General features: G+C 46.4%; 2 protein-coding genes and 1 long non-coding RNA gene across 11 annotated transcripts in view; 1 reads left to right on the forward strand and 2 right to left on the reverse strand.

Annotated features, from left to right (window-relative positions):
* AFAP1L2 (actin filament associated protein 1 like 2) overlaps positions 1-3,682 on the forward strand; it is a 69,329-nt gene extending 65,647 nt beyond the window's left edge. For 3 of the 4 annotated variants that reach the window (XM_051617918.1, XM_051617919.1, XM_051617920.1), the window contains 4 exons: positions 1-168; positions 434-615; positions 1,169-1,297; positions 1,632-3,682. In XM_051617918.1, coding sequence (XP_051473878.1) covers positions 1-168; positions 434-615; positions 1,169-1,297; positions 1,632-1,658 — 506 coding nt within the window. In that variant the 3' untranslated portion in view covers positions 1,659-3,682. The remainder of the gene's footprint in view (positions 169-433; positions 616-1,168; positions 1,298-1,631) is intronic. The other variant, XM_051617921.1, reaches the window with a different exon arrangement.
* LOC127384039 (uncharacterized) lies at positions 2,369-6,794 on the reverse strand. 2 transcript variants are annotated; one of them, XR_007889355.1, is made up of 4 exons: positions 5,874-6,794; positions 5,273-5,359; positions 3,917-4,060; positions 2,369-2,452 (listed from the first exon to the last, which is right to left on the reverse strand). It is a non-coding gene; the product is annotated as an uncharacterized LOC127384039 (long non-coding RNA). The 2 variants fall into 2 exon arrangements; XR_007889354.1 differs by having other exon boundaries at positions 5,273-6,794.
* Positions 6,795-8,262: 1,468 nt separating this feature from the next.
* Positions 8,263-20,022, reverse strand: part of VWA2 (von Willebrand factor A domain containing 2) — a 34,033-nt gene continuing 22,273 nt past the window's right edge. For 3 of the 5 annotated variants that reach the window (XM_051617922.1, XM_051617923.1, XM_051617926.1), the window contains 9 exons: positions 18,549-18,743; positions 18,063-18,193; positions 17,234-17,366; positions 15,455-15,510; positions 14,480-14,587; positions 13,099-13,680; positions 12,229-12,780; positions 9,336-9,458; positions 8,263-8,596 (listed from right to left, as the gene is read on the reverse strand). In XM_051617922.1, the coding sequence (XP_051473882.1) occupies positions 8,463-8,596; positions 9,336-9,458; positions 12,229-12,780; positions 13,099-13,680; positions 14,480-14,587; positions 15,455-15,510; positions 17,234-17,366; positions 18,063-18,193; positions 18,549-18,743 (2,014 nt within the window). In that variant the 3' untranslated portion in view covers positions 8,263-8,462. Of the gene's footprint in view, positions 8,597-9,321; positions 9,459-12,228; positions 12,781-13,098; positions 13,681-14,479; positions 14,588-15,454; positions 15,511-17,233; positions 17,367-18,062; positions 18,194-18,548; positions 18,744-20,022 lie in introns of all 5 variants that reach the window. The other 2 variants (XM_051617924.1, XM_051617925.1) reach the window with 2 other exon arrangements.

The following is a 20,022-nucleotide window of genomic DNA, read 5'->3' on the forward strand; positions in this document are numbered from 1 at the left end:
TGGCAGCAGTGGAGACCAAGCTGGGCAAGAACAGGACAGAGGCGGAGGTGAAGCGGTTTACTGAGGAGAAGGAGCGGCTGGAGAAGGAGAAGGATGAAATCCGGGCTCAGCTCACCCAGCTGCGCAAGGAGAGGCGGGAGCTGAAGGAAATGCTGGCAGGCAGCACAGGTAGAGCAGGGCAAGGTGTGATGCATGGAAACAAGCAGAAGTGGGACCACGGGAAGGAGAGGGTGATAACTCTGGTCCACCTGGGACCAGAAGATCCAGGGGGAAGACCTGGGGCTTTGAATTGAACCATGTGGCCGAAATTGCACTAGAGCAAGATCTTGCTCTGTCACAGTCCCTCTTGGAGCAAAATATAAGGAAAATAAATGTACAGGACGTGCCCTGGCCTGAGCTCCCGGCTGGCACCAAGTTATCCCTCCCTTCACAGACAAGAGCCTGGAACAGAAGCTGAAGGAGATAGAAGAAGAATGCAAAAGGAAGGAGAGCCGGAGGGTGGACCTGGAGCTAAACCTGGTAGAGGTGAAGGAGAACCTGAAGAAGGCAGAGTCCGGCCCTGTGACACTGGGCACTGCGGTGGACACCACACACCTGGAGAATGCAGCCCCTCGGGTAGGTGGGGGGCACCCCTGGGCTGCACAGCAGCTTCCCAGCAGCTGGGTGGTCACACAGTCTCTGCCTGCTCAATAACTAATAGCAATATTATATTGTTATTATAACCTTATATATTTTATGTATTATATTTATATTTATTATACTTACAATAATATTAATACTAATATAATTAGGTAACAGCAGCAATGAGGAACTGAAAAGGAGCTGGGGCTGAGGAGCAACACCCTCCAGGGCCATGCAGGTCTTGAACCCAGCTCCTTCTGCACTCAGCTAAGCCATGGGTAATTTTGGCGGGCAGATTCAGGCATATAAATTCCTTCCTGGGAACCTGGTTCCCATGAAATGGAGATGGTCACTGTCTGAGCCCTGCTCTGTGCCTCATCACCCCCATACATCCTGGTGGGGGTTCAAAATCAGTGTGTCACTGAAAAACTCCTCTCAGTGCAAATGGGCTGTGACTGTTAAGTTTTTCTAGGAGATGGGGATGAAAAGTAGCAGTCTCTCTCTCTGTAGGCTGCAGTCATCACAATTTCTATTACTTTTATTATAGATTCAGGCAAAAAGTGCCAGTCCAGCAAACAGCACAGATAACTCACCAGTCAATTCAGCAACAGCTTTAAAAAACCGACCTTTATCAGTCATGGTGACAGGGAAGGGAACAGTCCTACAGAAAGCTAAGGTAATGTGCCTATTGCTACAGGATTTCAAGCCATCAGTGCAGCAGACTTGCTGTGGTGGGATGGGCTTGTGGTGGATCTCCTGTCTTGGTCTGGGAAGCAGCCCTGACCAAGCACCAGCCTGGTTTTTAATCTGATCTTTTCACCTGGGTTTGCCCTGGCTGTGATTTAAATGAATTACTGTGTAATTTTGCTTGTAACAGAGACATCCCTGACCCACCCTGCAGCCAAAAACACTCGGGTACCAGATGACTGACTTAACCCTGTGGCCTTTACAGCTACTTAAGCTTGTTGCCAGATTTGCCTTTTGTCTAATTTACCTTTATTCCTTGGCAGGAATGGGAGAAGAAGGGAGCTAGTTAGAACCACGTTTTTCAGAGATGGACTAAAGACTGCGAGTTGCCCACACATGGCTAAGGGGATTTAATCATCTGTAGGTGGAGGCTGGATGTGCAACACAACCACACAAGCACCTCCTCCATGTCGCGCCAACTGCTCAGAGGCAGCAATGGGGTAAAACAGCTGCCAATACGAATCATCCCAAATGATCTTGCTCTTTCCAGACAAGGCCCAGTCACATAGCTAAAACAAGAACAACCAGTGGCAATCTTTGTATCAGATTCCTAGCCCAGTTGATGTAAACAAGAATGTTACTGTACATAGGGGTGTTTTGTGTATTTCTACTCCAAAGGTTTATCAATGAGTTATTAAGGTTTCTATATTAGTGACAGTAGTGGGTTCAGAAGGGGCCCTCACTATTCTTTATATCCTGGTGGTTTTCAACCTGTCGTGGTAAATTGCAGCCAACTCAAGTCTCCCCTGTCTTGCTGCCAGTCACCACTCAGCTGCAGATCACCCAGCCTTCAAGCCAAGGGTGATATCCACACCTGAGCAATGATTTAGACATGAATGAGAAGCACATAGAAGCCTGCCCAGGAGATTTTTTTAATTGGTGTCCAAATGCATCCCAACATGTGCTTACTCCTACAAGCCTGCTGCAACTTTGCCAGGATATCAAGGAAGATCCCTGCTCACCTTCTTGTGATGTAAGCTGTGTTACAGACTGGTGGCACCAAGAGCTCTGGTCAGAGAAGATCTGCCAAGCAGATTTGATAATTTCTTGAAGACCTTAATCTACTTCACCTGATGAGTTTGTGCTGAAAAAAAGAAAAAACAAAAACAAAAAACAAAAACAGTCTTATTTGAAGGTTTGTTAATAATTTACCAAAGGCCAAGCCTGCTCAGCTGTTGGATAAGGAAGCTGTACTCCAGTGTATCCTTCAGGACTTGCCCTCTTTCAGGGGAGGTGAGATAAAGCCATTGCCATGCTTCTATCCTGGCTGTGAGCACCACTTTGCTGATGCTCCCTGGTCCTCACAGAGCCACAGCTCTAGAATCTGCTGAAGACATTCCCCATGGATAGGGGTCTTCTCCAGGCCTGGACAGTGAGGTTGCACCCCCATGTCTCTGGTGGGCTACTGCCCCTCTTGGTCCTGTCACCCTTATTTCCAAGTTATTACATTTAACATAGCCTTTGGGCCATGGCAGTGTGACCCACAAAGTGCACCCCCTCTGCCCTAGCCCAGCTTTCTCATGGAAGTTGTTGGATGTTTGGGACTACTAAACTTGGAGACACTGAAATTTGAAAGGGTGTAGGCAAGTGTCACCAAACCATGCATGCTCTACTCCCTCTTACCTGCTGTCATGTCTGATGGCCTGGAGGCAAAGCACTTGTTCAGGGCATCCTGGAGGCAAGAAAGGTGCCCTTGCTTCCAGTTTTACCTTGAAAAGTTTACTTGGCTGTGATATAAATGGAGGAATTTGCTAATCCAGGGCCTCAGGAGTTCATCTGCCCCAGCTGTCAGGCCTGTCCCTGTGTGACGTTTGCAGATAGGAAGAACTCATGCAAATAAACCACTGAAACTTCTGGTTCAGGATCCAAGGGACTTTTCAAACCCCACAGAGCCTGTGGACCCCATTAAGCTTTTGTTTTGCCCCATCATGAGCTGGCAGGAGCCCCCCCCTTCTACACCTGAAATATATGTGTAGTGTCATGCCCTCACCATACACCCTGCTGTCATCCTCCAGAAGTTGTCCAGACATTTCACAGTAGTACTGAGACAGCCATGGACAAGAGCAGCTCTGCTTTCCCCACCGCAGCCCAGTCACCTTCGGTGATCCTGCTGGGATAGCTCAGTCCAGGGATGGTAAATGTAGGGAAGTCCTGAGCAACACCCATTCCCCAGACAAGACCCAGTAAATAATGTGCCTGTGTCCCCATTGTTCTCCTAACTCAAGGCATTTCCTTTGTTGCAACTGTGACCTATAAAGTGGCGCTTTAGAGGGTTTTATAATAAAATATTGAGTATATTACGTTACCAGTGTTTTTTCTTTGTAAATGTGACCTGGTTCTGCTTCCCAGCAGATTTCAAGCACATCAACCCCCTGTTACTACAAAGTCCCTTAGCTATGCAGGCTGCAACTGCAGTGGACTATATTTTAAAGAATTGATTTATCTATAGTGACTGCACCATCAATCAAAACAAAATTCAGATGGCTAACCCACGGAAAAATAGCAATTAGTCCCTCAATTTTAATGAATACATGTAACAGATTCTTACCTGTAGCTCAGTAGCACAGTCCTTTTGCACAAAACCGAAGGAGAAAAACGCATCCACTACCTTCCTCTGGCCACTAGATAGCAACTGTGTGCAAGGCTTGGTGTCGGCTGCAGTCAGTGAAGGGAAACGCAGGACGGGATTTAGCTGGAAAGGAAGGAGAAAGAGTTAGTAACGCGGTTGAGGCCGGTAATTACAGAACAGACATCAAACCTGACACATTCGTGAGGTATCTTTTGGTGGCTCTACCACTATTAGCTCTATTCTCACAAAAAGCTTGGGAAGTCACTGTAGCTACAGCACAAAGTCCTGGGGAAGGTTCCACTCATTACTTTTCCTAGGAAAAAAGCCAACAAGCCCATTAAGTGTCCTGGCAGCCTCTGAGCTCAGGAATCCCAAAATAATTGGGATTGCTGGTTTTTTGTGAGCTAAAAGGCCAGGAGCAGTTGACCTTGTCCTTCCGCAGCAGTGCTGCCCATCACCTTATAGCTGCTTCATAACACTTCAGTATCAGCCCCTTTCAAAGCCCCCTCTGCCTTTCAAGCCCTGTGGAGCATCCTGGAAGCAAACAGAGCTGCCAAGAGTCTGAAAGGCTTGCTCACCCAAGCCCCACAAAGCCATCGTGCCTGACCCACTGCAGTCCCATCCCACAAAGTACTGCATTGAAGGAATGGCCCAAAGATTCCCTGTGCAGGGAGGCAGAGTTCCTACTGCTACTGAAGGAAATTGCACAAATTGATGTTAATTGTTATTGCTTCATTAGTTATTGCCGCTTTAATTTTCATCTGTGCACAATGCAGCCAGGCTGCCATGGGGCCCATGGTGTGTCACAAGCAGAAGCCCATATTTTTCTGGAAGGAAATTTGCTGCTACCAAGCATTTTTCTTACCAAGTTTCTCATCTAAGTAGCTCGAATTCTTGCTTTGGATACAGAGAGCAACCCTACAACAGCTACTGAGAGATCCTGCCAGCCGAGCACAGCAAGAGAGCTGGTGGACACTTTGATTAAAAATAATCTGTCTTATTGGTGGAGAAGTTGGCCTGAACGTTTAGATAAGTTGTCTGGGGGTATGAAGCTAATTAACTTACCCATACTGCAGAGAGGAAGTTTGCAGGCTTTTAGCAAGGTGAAGAAGCCAGCTGGCTTTAAGGAGAGCATCATCAGGCCTGGTGCCAGGGCTACAGGCTGGCACTGGGTGTAGGTGCCCAGGGAAGGTGGCACAGTGGGGTCCAAAGCCCAGCTCCCCTGCTGCAGCCTTTACAGTGCAGACGCCAAACACACTGACTCCTCACAAACAGGCATGATTTTGCATGCTGAGGGAAGCTGAGACTAAAGGGGGTGAAATTCATGGCACTTACTTATATCTCAGTTTCTGAAGGGTGAAACAGGCTCTCCCCTGAAGTCAGCACATGGCCCGTGACCAGGCAAAGCTCATCCAGCAAATCCTACAGAGCAAGAGTAATTCACAGCTCCATCACTAACAGCCCAGACATCTCACAACAACCTGGCACAGTGTCCCCTGTGCTCCCCTGCTGCCAGACAGGATTAGCACTGGCTTCACAGGGACCCCAGCTCCTCGGTGGCTGTGCCAGGCTCAGACATTGATCCAGACTTAAGGGAATGAGTTCCCCTCAGGTAAGTTCTCATTAAGTATTGCTGATTGAATCAAAACAAGTCTCTGGGAGTGAATTTAATAAAGGAACATGGCAGATACCCAAGTCTCTTACTTTTTTAAAAATAAATATTTGCAGGAGAAAGGGCCTAGAAGTTAGCCAGGATCTTCAACTCAAATTAAAATAGATAAATAAATAAATAAATAAGAGCTCCAACAACTGCTCAGCAATGTCTTGCTTTCCCATAGGATCAGCAGGTCTCTCCATGACCATCCCATATATCCTGATCTTGTTAACAGCAGCTTGGCTTTTCCCAACTCCACCCAGTGCCCTGACACCTCCTTACCTTGCAAAGTACTTTGTCCTGTACAAAAGGAGATCTGGTGGGTGCTGCTGCTGCCAGAGCACATCTGAGCAACCATCCAAGGCTTCAGTGACCAGCTGCATTTAGGAGGAAGGTGGCAGCCACAGCACATGTAGATATCCCTGACATGCAGAGATCCCTGGAGCATTTTGGGCTCTAAGACCTCAGCAAAATGCACCCAGGGGGTAAGGGCTGGGTTTAGGGACCAGCTTTCCTGAATCTCCTCCATGGGTTTTCAATCTTTCATACCATCTCTACTTGAAAACCTGACCTAGCACAGTGATAGATGTATCCCATCCAGGATTAGAATGTTGTCTCCAGCATGAGATTTCAATCTGTAGTTCCCAAATCACACACAAAGCTTTGTCTATCTGTGGTTAAAACCAACAGGATGGTACAGAATGCAGGGTTTCCCCCAGCTCAGGACCCAGGCACACGTAATTTGTCCCAGTAAAGCCCATGCACTCTAAAAATGTACTTAGTAGCTATGCAATAAAATAAAAATAACATAGAAAGATAGATTACATTCAAACCACATCTGCCACAAGGTGAAGTGCTCAGCAGTTCTGTACAAACTGTCCTGCAGGCAACAGAGGCACAAGGAAACAGAAAACACTTCTCAGCTCCAGAGTTGTGTGCCAGACATGGTGAATGTGCTCCAGTTTGAGAGGGAAACCTGATCCTGCACAGGACAAATATTGTGAGGAGTGAACTGATGATGCCGTTAGACAAACTATAGCAGAGAAACCACCAAGGAGCTGCAAACCCAATGCTGTGACTGGGCAGCAAAGGTGAGCATTCATCCTCTCTCTAACCCTTCACACAACAGAGGATGCACAGGGAGGCCGGAAGAGTTTTCAGAGCAGTCTACCTGGAGTCCAGACATCTCAATGGGCACTTCTGCACCATGAAACACAAACCACTTCTCTGGATATCAGCTATGAGCTGGTCAAGCCCACTAAAACAAGAGATAACTGACAGTTTTACAGCAGAAGCAACATTTAGCTACAGTCTTGCCTAAGTAGCACTAATAGATTAGTTTCTCTTCTATTGCCAAAAATCAGCTCTTCAACTAAGCCTCTACTTTGCTGTGCCTTAGAATACAAACCTAAACAGATAATGGTTCTAAAGTGACAGTGAAAAGAAAGAGAAAACTCTCCTTTCTCTTAGCCTGGTTTCTCCCACAAGGTACAACACTTGCTCTGTCTCAGTGTCAGCCTTCATCCCTGAGAGCACTTTAGACCATTTTTCTTTTGACAATGAACCTGCAGAGTAATTTGTGTCTCTCTTTGTACATCTAATGTTACTATTCAAGCATGGGGCCAGGACATCTGGGTGAAGGGATTTTTCTTCTTCTGGGAACAATAGATGCTATTTTCACAAGCACTGGCAATCAGTTAATGTCTCTGCCTCAGAGCTGCTCCTGCTCTCCCAAGGTGATGGAAGCCATGGGAAAGGCAGCAGAGAACAACACAACAGTGTGAACCACGGGCCCTGGGGTACCAGTTACCTAAATTTTACAGCTTCATGGGCAAACTGATCTAGCCATCCAGTGAGGCTGAGCCTCTGAAGGATGCAGACATGTGGTCTGACTGGTTTTTGAGATGTGTGAACCATCACAGCCAACCATCTTGTGCTGCACTGAGAACAAGATCAGCTCAAAACAACATGGGGAGGCAGAAATACCACTGAACTCATCTGTCTGGGTTCAGGCCAGGACAAGCACCCTGTTCACTCTCCAGCCAGCTCTGAAAGGAGAGCAAAGTGACATGGCAAAGCTTGGAGCCATGGAAACGGCACCAAAAAGAAGTGGTGAGACAAAAAAGAAGCAGTAAAACTTGCACTGGCAAAGGAGAGAGCAAAGAAATAGCCAGGAGGAGGAGAAAGGCAAGAAAAACCTAGGAGAAAAATAGCCAACACCTCTACCCAAAACAGCAACACACACTGACTGACACAGCTCTGCCTTGGAGTTGCATAAATCATTGAATGTTCTTGCAAAATCAATCCTTCTCAGACCTCTCCTTTTAAAAAATACTTGGCTACAAAATGTCCACGAAGCTAAACCATATTAGGCCACTCCAAATAAATTCAGAGAAGAAAATGGCAGGGGCAACTTACAAAAGAACAGAATCTCAAAATCAGCTCTCCTTCCTCTTCCTCTTATTTGTCTTTCTGCATGAAACAGGCCATTCACTCCAGCAGCTGACTGCATCTGTTACCCCGCCTTCAGCAGGAGCTCCAGAATTGCTCAGACTTCTATAGTTTTTTTTAGAGTAACTCAAAGATCTTTCAAGAAGTCTCTTTCAATTAAACCAAGCCAAACCAAACCATGGCACCAGAATCTAGATGAGAAAATGCAAAATGCCAGTAATAAGTAATTAAACACAAATATTTACTTCAATTAAAAAAGAAAGAGAGCATTGAGAAGCCCAGTTTGTGCAAGGCAGGAACTGGGAACAGCCTCAGCACAGACTCCATGCTGGAGCACCTCAAGCACTGCTTTCTAGATCGTGCCTGCAGGTGGCAGTGAGCATTCCTGGTTGGAGAACTGGAGCACTCGGCACGTCTGTGTCAGTGTCTCTGCTTCAGTTGCCTTTTGGTGTACCAGGAGGCTCTGGAGAAGTGCTGCAAACCACCTGAACTTCGCTGCACCTGGGACTGTGGAGGAAGGACCAGTGACCTCGGAGAATCGCCCCGGAGAACTCCTGTTGCAGAAGAGGGAAACACAGATGTGAGACAGGGATTTAGGACCAAGGGGTAAGTTCACACTCAGTCCATTACAACCCAACAAGCACCAACTTGGCCTCTGCTGACAAGCCATGGGGTGGAAGTCAGAACTCCTGGGCTCAAGTAAAGAGCACAATAAAAGGGGGGGAAAAACCCAGTTAATTGAGAACTTCTTGCTGTGAGCACAGGACCACCTCCAGGGAGCCGGAGGCTCACCACCTCCAGACCATTGTTCTCCTGCTGAAGAGGAAGAATGCAGTAAGAGGGGTTTTTTTGCTGTGGAAAGCACTGAAAGCAACAGAAGGTCACACTCCAACAGAGACAGCTCCCTCCTGCTAAAAGAGAACCAGAGCTTTCCACCCTGGGAGTCAAGGAAAGTTTGTTACTTCTAGCAGGGCAGAGGGAAAAGAACAGAACAGAGTGGAAGATTACCAAAAGCATTAGACCTTCCTGGGGTTCCTTCACAGTCAGTTTGCGCAATGTGTAAAACAGGGCTCAGCTTCTAGAGAGAACACCTAGTTCCCCTCAGTAGCCCAAACCTCTCCACTTTCCACGTGATAGAGGCCATGTCAGCACCAAGACCCGGCCACCAAACAGCTGCCCAAGAGTGACAGCCACATCTCTGCTCAAGGGGAGAGGTGGAGATGTGGAAATCTTTCCAGGGTTGCTGGGCAGAACAGGTGACATCTGCTGCAGTTGCCACCTGCTGATCCTTACTGCTCTCACAGTGGGGTCCTTCCCAGCCATGGCATTCACACCGGTAGCTCCCAGGCCCAAGGATGCAGACACCCTGGTTCATGCATGGGTTGGGTTTGCAGAGGTTCACAGGGCTCATTGCTTCTGCAACAAACACAAGCAGAACAGGAGGCTGAGGCACATCTACAGGGTATTAATAGCCAGGACATACATCCTTCAAGAATGCTGCAAAAATAACAGCAACTATATACCCCAGACATCAGAAAATGTCATCTAGCACTAATGGGGTGGGAAAACCACATGAACATGGCAGAGGGTGCAAACTCACAAACCTGTCTTGACACAAAGGACAAGCTCCTCTGTGTTTAATTCAGACACAAGCAAGAACAGCTTTGCTGAAAGCTCTGATCTGGAAGCTAATATTTCTCATAAAACTTCAAAGAGTGACATCACGTTAGGCTGAATGTCAAAGAAAAGCAAAATGGAGCATCTTCAGAGCTGTGCACTGAACACACAAGCACATCTAAACCCCCCAGATCCACACACTGCCAATGCAGAGCAAGACACGTGCCCTGTCCAAGCAGTTTACAGCCCCACATGCCACTAGAGTCCAGACCCCATTTCACCCTGGGGAGGACCAGAGTTCACATCAGAGAGGAGCAAGGACAAGAAGTCATCTGAGAAGCAGGGATGGCACAAATGGAAATCAACACAAGAAAAAAAACGTTTTTTTTTCTAGGAGGTTTGAGAGAAAAGCCTGCAACCAAGGCCCAAATTTTTATTACCCCTGTTCTTGTGAGGTATGTGACAGCTTTCCCAACCCACTAATCACAGCAAACCCCAGCTGTCAGCAGATTGGCAGAGTTTCATGCTGCCTTGCTGTGAATACCTTAAGTTATAGCAGCATCCCAGAGGAATTTGCTTCCAGTCTGCTGGCAACTCCACTGCAATGTTGGTAAGGGTGTGAAATTCCACTGCTGAACTGACCTCCTAGCCTTGCCTTTTGCTCCACAGTAGAAAAAGCACACAGAGCTTTTCTGTGGTGCTCTGCTGCACATGCCACGTGTCCACCACTTCCCACCATGGCTGCACCACAGCATAACCTCGAGGTCCATGTTTGGTGGAATCATGCTATTCCATCCAGTTCTCTGAACTCAAACCTACTGTTAAGACTGAATCATCTTAAACAAGCTTCTTGCACTTCAGGGATTACACCTCGTGATGACCCCAAAAGTCTGTATTTCCGTTAATAAGATTCATATCTATTTAACACTTGGGATCTTTTCTCCTGGAGTCCTGGATCATTTTTTTTCTGGTCTCTTCAGCTGAACCTGAATACAGTATTTGAGGTGTCCAGAAGCAGGGGCTGTTTTTCACATACTTTTATCATGAGTCATGAATTTTTTTAAGTCCTTTCACAGACAATGATTCCGTTATTGAGTCTTGGACTTGAAGCAGAAGACTGAATGAAGGGCTTATCTTTACATCGCCCTTGGTCCCAGCCTATCTAGTACAAACAGTGATTACCTGCACATGAAATGAAAGCAGTGATTCAGTCTCAGGAAATGATGTGTTACGACCCTGACTCATTGAACCTTGCTGTCTCTTCCCCTTCATCAGCCAGGTTGTAGTTAATTTCATGGTACAGTAGGTTGTTTTTATAATAACACAGCTGAAAACCCCACTGCAATAGGAGCAGGTTGAAAAGCTCCAGGTACAAACCATCCACAGAGCCTGCCAGAGAGCAGCTCCTCACCCCGGAGAGACAGCACTGTAGTTCTTTCAAACCCTGAAGGAACAACGGGCATGCACAGAGATGAAAAGGGCCTTTAATTGTGCTAAAGCTCAAACATGCTGCTTCTTTTGATCTTAGAAATGGGTTAAAACATATCAAAATCAAACAGCTAGATGTGAAACTTGGACTGCTTTGAATGAGAAACAAGGCACAGCATTTTAACTAGATGCACTTTTGCCACCACTAATGTCTGCAAACAAGGGCTGCTGTCCTATCAGAAAAGCTGATTTCCATCAAACACAGGCGCTCATGCTCAGCACACAAGTGATCTACAATTGATATCAAAGTCAAATTTTCCCAGCCAAGGACTGGCCCTCAGGATTCCAAGTTTTGAAGAAAAGTGAATTTTTTGTGTCTGTCTGCAAACATGAGCTTTTCCATGAATTTGAAAAGTCTTCCCCCTCGAGCATTCAGAGATAAGGATTTGGTCCTACAAATTAAATTATTCATAAATTGTCTAAAGGCTTCAATTTAACAGTTTGCAGGCTTCAAAACTGATAGATTCTGAATTTAGGATTAAATTCCGTGCAACACATACAAAATCCTGAAAGCCTACATGATGACTTCAGTAATGGGACACTAAGAAGGAACAGGAGTGATGAGATTTCAGACCCACCACCTCATGAACACCTGGGCACAAGCCTGTTGAACTAGAGAGCAGAGACCTCAAGCCAGGACCAACACTGTTGGCTGCAGGGACGTGTCCCCTTAAGCCCCCCTGCAACACTGCAGGGGGTACAGTAACATACAGCAACGTCTACAGGTTTCAAGCAACAACAGAAAATAAGTAAACTTCTTTTTCTTTCAGGGAAGGCAGAACCTAGACCTGGCAGGGCTAAAAAGAACCATTCACAATAAGCCTCATCTCACCCACTGGACTGAATCTCAATAAGAACGTTGGCTCCTATTCCTATAGAAATGCCTTGGGCAGTCACCAGGTATCTATGTCATAGTTTTCCCATCTGTTAAACACAAACAACAACATCAAGCTCACTCTCTAAAGCATCAGAAAACCTACAATAACAACGGCTACAGGGAAAGGCCCCACTACGCCTGATTTACAAAGTTTGCTGCCAGCTGGTGGCAACCGCATGAAAAGCAAGAATGAGATGTTCTCACCTTCACAGATTCTTTCAATGACAAGGTTTTGGTAATGCTGCAGGTCTTCATAGGAGGCGATGTGGACCAGGTAGTTGGGAGACCCAGCAACCCTCAGCAGCGTGTCCCTCCGTGCATCCCCAATGACAACCACAAACACCAAGATGCCGTTGTCCCTCAGCTGCTGAGCTGGGGCAGCTGCATCCTCCACGCCGCCTCCGTTTGTGAGCACCACCACTGCCTTGCTGACACCAGGTCTTGCTCCTTTCTGCACTGTCATCACGTCACCATAAACATGCAGCAAGGCGCTGCCAGCCGAGGCTGAGCCCCTCAGGAACGGCACCTGGTGGGTGGCCTGGAGGAGAGCTGCATTGCTGGTGTGGGTGTCCAGCGCGAACACCGTGTGAGCTGTGCTGCCAAAGACCACCAGGGCAACCTGGGTGACATCCCGGTTGATGCTGAAGTGCAAAAAGCTGCTCCTGACAAAGTCCCTCAGCCGCAGGAAATTTTCCAGGCCAACTCCATCCGAGGCATCCAGCGCAAATGCCAAATCCAGAGACTGTGCGTGGCAGCCTGGATGAAGGGAGCAAACAGGGCATTTTTCAGAGTCTAGATGTTCTCCTTTCTGACCAAATAAAAAGCAGGGGGGAAACAGTGGGCAAAATTCATCACTGCTGATTGCTGACTGTGAGGGGTGATCAGTGACCCTTTCACACCAATAGACAGAGACCCATCATAAAAAGCAGTGATGGAAGGTGAGTCTCTAGATCTGTGACTGACACAAACAGAAGAAGGACATTCATCCTTCTGCCCTCCCCTCCTCCCCAGTGGAATTTAGACCTCCTCATGGTTTGCCAAACTCATCCCATAATGCCCATGTCACAGTCTTACCTTCAGGATTATCCACACTGCAGATTCTTCTCTGCAGCTCTGGCATCCTGTTGAACAGGTCCTGGGGGTCTGAGTAGACAATTGTCTGCTTTGGATTGCCAGTCACCTCAGTCAGCTCTGCTCTCACAAAGCTGCTGCCTACACCAATCAAGAAGAGATCACGCTCCCTTGCATACTGAGCAGCTTCTGCCACTGGATCCTGAGACTTGGAGTCAGTGAGCAAGACAACCACACGTGGGAGGTCATCCTGTACATCTGCAAAAACTGGGGTGCTCCTAAAACCGTGTTGTGCAATGTACTGCAGAGCTCTGCCTGTCAGGGTTCCTCCTCCACTGAAATTCAAAGCATCAATGCTCTTCATGAGACTGAATGCATCCTTGTGTTGGCCCACTCCAATGGGTATCCTGACATTGTTATCATACTGGGCCACCCCCACATTCACCGGTGAGTCCTGGCCCATCACTGCTTGGAGGAACCTCTTGAGGAATGCTTTGTAGCGGAGAAACCCTTCCAGTGTGACCCCAGCCGAGCTGTCCATCAGGAAAAGGAGATCCACACTGCACTCGAGGCTCAGCTTTGGTGCTGCAAAGGCAGACAGCAATTTGTCATACACGGGGCAAAAAGAAAAACATGCCAGGCACCTCAGCTGGGGCCTGCTGGAAGCCCTGTGGTGTGGAAAAGGAACACTGTGTCCAGCAACCTAAATGGTTTGCCAGACAGCAGCTAAAGGACAACTGTGTCAGGAGTGCACTTTATTTTGGTTGGGTGCCACCTAAGCCTTTAGAGACAGAAAGTATTTATGGGAGTCTGGGGAGATTCCTGGACTTTTGGATGGCAAACTTCAAATTAGAAATGACAGCTCTACTGCCTTAGTATTCTGGGGAAAACACCCAGATTTTCAGCATAAGGTGAAGAAAGGAGAGAGTCCAAGCACCAGACTCTCATCTATAACACCCTGAGACACTTTGAAGGGCAATTCTTGATTCTGGCAGAAGTAACTACAAAGCATTTTCTGAAGATCTGGACATTCTTGGGTTTCTTACATTGAACCCCCAAAATCAGGAGTCCTTCATGGACCCACATATGCAGGAAGGGGACAAAACAACATATTTATGTCTCCCAGTTTCTCTGTTCCACTGACATGGCACCTGCATTTAGAAACAAGGGCAGCCGCACCAGGGTGAGACTGTCAGTGTTGGTGCTCTCCATATCCATGTGGTTTCTGAACATTAGGACTCAGTCACTGACACAGAGAAAACTCTGCCTGTCACAGCCCTAAGGCTGTAGCTCAAACCCAGTTGTCCCCACGGCCACGCAATGGGCACCACCACGGCAGGACAAGGCTGAGAAGGAAGGAGGGAAAGCTCAGGTTCACACCTACCACAGTGGATGTCTCCTCCATATCCCAGTGGGCAGAGGCAGTGGTATTTGTCCAGTCCCTCTGGGACACACGTGCCCCCATTCTGGCATGGCTGGGAGTCACAAGGGTCTAAACAGGACCAGGAAAGGAAAAGACTAGGAGTCAGCAGGAGCCTGCGACTTCCCATCCTGTCCCAGGGTGAGCATGGCCCTTAGTGGAAAAGGGGTCAAACCTCCATCTGTCTTGCCGCAGTTTGAACTAATGCAGGGCCACATGCACCCTCAGTCACCTCCATGGCAATTTAATTTTGGTGTGGTTCTCCAACAGGCAACAGAGAAGAGAGCAAACCAGACTGTGACTTCACTTTTCACTTGCTTTGAAATAACATAGATGAAGTTCATGCAAATACAGAACTCCTAAAGTTTGTGCAGCCCTTCCAGGTTTACACCACAAGTTAATGGATCAGAGTCTAGTTTGTTGTTTGGACAATGTTGTACTGACAAAAAAAATAAAGCCACTGTCACCTGAGGCAGCAAAGGATGGGGCAGAGCTCAAGGACCACAGTTATTTCCAAAGTCACAACAACAGGCTGTCAATCAGCAAGTGTCAGGCTTCCTGGTACACTGATGATGTTCCTGGTCCTAAGTGGACAAATGGAGGCTTCTCACTGCATATTCCCCTGCCTGGAGAGCAGTGACCATCTGCAGGCTCTGGGAAGCAGTGCAGCCTCTGCCCCAGGAGCACAAACAGATGATGATTAACTGGCTCCTCAAGCTGAAGGAGAAATGTCTGGGAGATATTTTAATCCAGAAGAACTCTGGTCGTAGATACCCATGAGACAAAAAAAGCAGGCACAGTCTCAACTTCTTGCTAAGAAACACAATCTCTCACTCAGAACAAAATTTTTAGAAGTGAGAGTAAAACCCCATCTTTTTATTACCTAGTTATTACCTTTCCTGCTTTGCAAACAAAATTATAAAGATGGCTAAGTCCTACCTGGGCATACAGTTCGGAGGCATCTGGATGGGTGTTTTATCAAGACTCTTTTCCATCTAAAACAGAAAGAATAAAACCTAACATGAATTTAAAGATTAACAAGGTATCTTCAAGGCTGACCTTACAGTTCTTTGACTTGAATAAATTTTGCTTTGAAAATGCATTTTTTTAAGTATTTCAAAAGAAAATGTCCATTCTGATTAGGGTGGCAAAAGAAAAAAACATTATTCCATCAAATCTACTCTTTTGGTTTTGAATTCTACTCTAACGTTTCACACTTTAAGATTATGGATATTTTTTTTAGCTGCTTCAGAAGAGATGTTAAACTTTTTGCTCTAAAGAGGAATGAAAAGAAAATTTTATGGCAGTGAGAATTTCTTATTAAATATTAGTTCTAGTATCTAACTTATCCAGCTGTAACAACTAGTGGACAAACAAGGTTCAGAGTAGGAACAAAACCTCAGTCCTTAGCTGTGCCTCCCAGTGGGATTTTTCAGCTTCCTCCATAATTTTCCTGACTAAGGTGATAGGAAAAAAAAACAAACACCAAAAACACCCTAGAACAGAAGCATGTATTTGCCACAGGTAAGAAGGCAGCTAATGCTGATTCCTGACAATGAGATAATTTCTGCTTTAAACTTTCAGCCCTGTTAATCAGTTGTCTATGTCTCTAACACCTGCAGCTTCATCATGACACTGATCTTCCATTGTTCTGCATTAGGGCTGCTCAAACTCCGGGCAACTGAAACCAAACCCATCACTTTTGAGATGCTGTAAGCAAGCCACAAGGTGCTCTGTTTTCCCTCATTGGCTCAGAGGTACAAGCATTTAGAAATGCTCACAGCCATCAGGATGTGGCTAAATTGTCCATACAACCATCCCCCAGTATATCCATGTAGCAGAACATAATGCACAGTGTAGGTCTGGGGAGATTTTCAAACATTAATCAGACTGCCTGGTATTAAAACAAACACATAAAGCACTTCTTCAGAAGAAAAAACAATCATCTCCTCCTAATGTCTGTACAACACCACTTTCACTCAGCTCTCTTTATCAGCAAAGAGAGCACAAAGCTGCCTTTCCCTAAACAGCTCATTTTTAAAGCATTTCTCCTGCTGTACTGACTACTGTGACAATATTATTTGAAGGATCTGACATGCTTTATTGGTTTTCAGCTCTGGTTCCTCTCCCTGGGCAAGAGGATGTTTCCCTCGTGCAGCTTGCTGCCATCGCCCTGACAATGCAGCTCTTTGTGTGTATCCTGGCTTTGGCACTGCCACTCTGGGGGATATTTTCTGCCAGTGACTGCAGCCTGTCCATTGCAAAGTCCTTCCCAAGGCCCCCAGGGAAGCCAAGCAAAGGAAAAGGGGATTCTCTGAAAGGATGAAAGCCTGAGTGGACAAAAACAGACCTAGCATAGACACAGGGAGCCAGACCTAGAAACCCTCTACAGAACAGTCGGTACAGAGATTTAATTTCAAAACATCTCAGTTCAGCTGACAGGAAACTAATCCCAATTCCATGTATAATATTTATGGCACTCTTGGGCTAATCATCTTCTGCTTCTTTGTCTCAGCTCCTCCTCTTACCTTTGGCTTCTCCAACCAGCCAATGGTCAGAGCAAGGAGAGTCTCTTCCTAGGTCTAGAGATCACGTTTGCATCAGTCTTCTGAGGGATTTTCATCCCAGGAAAGAGTCAGTGTCAGATAAAAGCTTTGTTACTGCATCTCTCATCTCCTCAGTCCCACTCACTTTCAGAGATGTGGGTGTCCAACTCACCTGTAGAAAGGGCAGAGGGACGCATGCACCACATTTGGCTGCTTTGAGCCTTTCCAACATGCATGGTTTCCAGCCAGCTCCTTCACAGTCTCCAGGGTCCTGCGTTCACAAGGGTGGGATTCAACTTTGCAGCCTATAGCAAAGAACAAATGCTAACTGGAATGAATTTAGTGAAAATAGGAAGCCTATATGGGAGTGGAGCACCTTTTTGACATGTGTTGGTCTTCCTCATCTACCTGCCAGCAGCAGACCAGGCAGTGCTTCAAAGAGCCTCCATGAGACTCCAGATGAGAAATGTTCTGTCGAGAAGCTCACCAGTCTACCCCACCTTCTGGGGTGCTCCCTATCAAGTCTCCTTTGCTTTGCTATAGAACTCACATTGCTGAATTCAGGGTTCAATCTTTTCATCCCCTCTGGTGCCTTCATCATTCATGTATTTGGTTTTCTTCTACTTCTGGACCACCCTAATGCTGTCTTTTCTATCTCTTGTGAGCCTCTGGTGGCCTTCCCTTAACACATAGCCAAGGCTATTAGATTTAACACAACTGTATTTACCCCTCTGTCCCCCATGACATGAGCAAGGACCAATGTTCCCATTCTTAGAGGTGAATGAAAGTTTAGAAAGGTTTAGGATCTTGTAAGCTTGCAGGTATTTGGAGAGGTAATTGGCAAGCACATCATCCAGTCTGGACACCAGAAGCATGTTAGCACATAATGCCTCACCTGCTAAACCCCCTGTATGTTTCCTCACATTCCTCACCTTACTCACACAGTGACATGGTCCAAGCTCAGAGCACAGGCATGAAGAAGGAGTCAGGAGAGGGGTTACCTGGGGTGGTGGTGCTGCAGATGGAGCTGGTGAGGGTGCTGTACAGGCCATTGGCAGCATCCTTCGCATCTCCAGCAAAGAGCACATGCTGCTCGGTGGGCTCACTGGCTAGAACCTGCAGCTCCTCCCACCTGCAGAGCAAGACAGAGGGTCAGCTGCTTGTGTCACCAGACCCTTAGTCATCCCCAAGCAATTTAGTATCAAAATAAACCTTGTGGTATAGGGAGAGAGCTGATGTAAAACCATGACACTCGTCAAACAGTTTTCAAGATACTGGTGTATTTAGATTCAGGTAGTAGCTTTCACTCTGTGAGTTTTCTTCACCAACTCTGGTCCTCCTTCTACACCAGCCACCAAACTAGTGTTGTCTCCATGCCTGTGTTACCCCACAAATTCCCTTTGTCTCTTTCCAAAACTCATATCTAGCACAAGACCTTCCCTCACTCATTAGGACTTGTATTGGCAACTCTGTGTAAAGTTTCCTACCTTGGAAACCTGATTCCCACTGCAAAAACAGTGATGTGTCTGTTCTTCAGCTGCATTGCAGGCATTGTCGTGCTGCCCTGGGACCTCCCATCTGAAATGATGATCAGGACTTCAGGGACACTTGAGTTTCTGCCACCAGGGAATCCCTTGCGGAGAATGTACTTCAGAGCCCGACCTGTCTCTGTGCTTCCACCTCTAGAAAGAAGTGAGATAAAATTAAAAGAAATAAAAGCTCTTTTTTTTATATTGAATTTACTACTTGATTTCCAAATTTTCACCCTCTTATAGTGGGGAACTGAATCTATTTCTGCCTGCTGCCACAGAACACATCCACAGAGATGTCTGATCTTGCCATTCTTGTCATCTTCTTACCCATAGATCTCATCTACCCACCCTTACCTCCCTCCTCTCCAACCTAAAGTAGTCTCAAGAAGACTTTTAACACATGGTAGGTAGAGTGCTCCTGCAAATGGAGGAGGAACCAGAACACAGAGCTATTTCAGGTTTTTTTTCCTCCAGTTTTCACAAATGTCTCAACTGATTCTGTTTTTCCATCTTCAAACTGTGGTCACTTGTTTAAAAGTTGCATAGAATAGCTGTTGTAGAACAACTGCTTGTATTCCAGTCAGAAACACAACACAAGTAGGAAAATTAATGAAGACCAGCATCTCAAAGTATTTTTCTTCCTCTTGATGCATAAACATGCTGAAAGCTCTTGTCAGGTATTATCCCTTTTCCTCTTTGGGACCTTCTGCCCTTCTTGGACCAAGAGCTAAGGCAGGGAGCTTGTGTCCCAGCTTGTAACTGAGTGCAGTCCAGCAGTATGCAGAGTCCTTGCCTTTTTGTCTCTCTGGCTGAGGTTAATTTGCAGCTTAGTTTGATTTTCTACAAAAAGCCATTTGTCCATCCTGTAGTAAAGGTCCTGAAAATACAAACGCTGAAAGTTTCTTGGAGTACCCCTGCGAACTCAGAAGGTCTGAACACCAGGCATGTATTTTTCAGGGCTTCACCAGTACCTCTTATGCCAGGGAAGTAAACATTAAGAAAAGCCACCTGATGCTCCAGTTGTCTAAGCCCATGTTAAAGTAAATTAAAATAAACATCCTCATTTGCTACGTTGCTCGCCAGCTGTGCTGGTATTTAGGGAAAGTGCACCAGCCACTGAGGTTCACACAAGCTGTCAAGCTGTATCCCTCACTTCTCATTTTGGAGAGCTACCTCAGTGTTTTGACAGCCCTTGAATTTGCCCTGAAGAAGAAAACATTTCTGAGGTAGAAAGTGATTAGTTCAGTACACAGCAGTCCTCCCAGTAGTGAAGCACTAAACCCACACAAAGACTTGGATGCCAAAGGGGGCACATTCCAGTGGTGACATAAATCAGCAGGTAAAATGGGCTGCTGCTAAGCATTAGGGAATGGCAGACATCAAGCCTTGCAGCTGTATAATAATTCTCAAAGAAAAGCAAATCTGATTG

Source organism: Apus apus, chromosome 4 (genome assembly GCF_020740795.1).
Source record: "Apus apus isolate bApuApu2 chromosome 4, bApuApu2.pri.cur, whole genome shotgun sequence".
NCBI lineage: Eukaryota > Metazoa > Chordata > Aves > Apodiformes > Apodidae > Apus > Apus apus.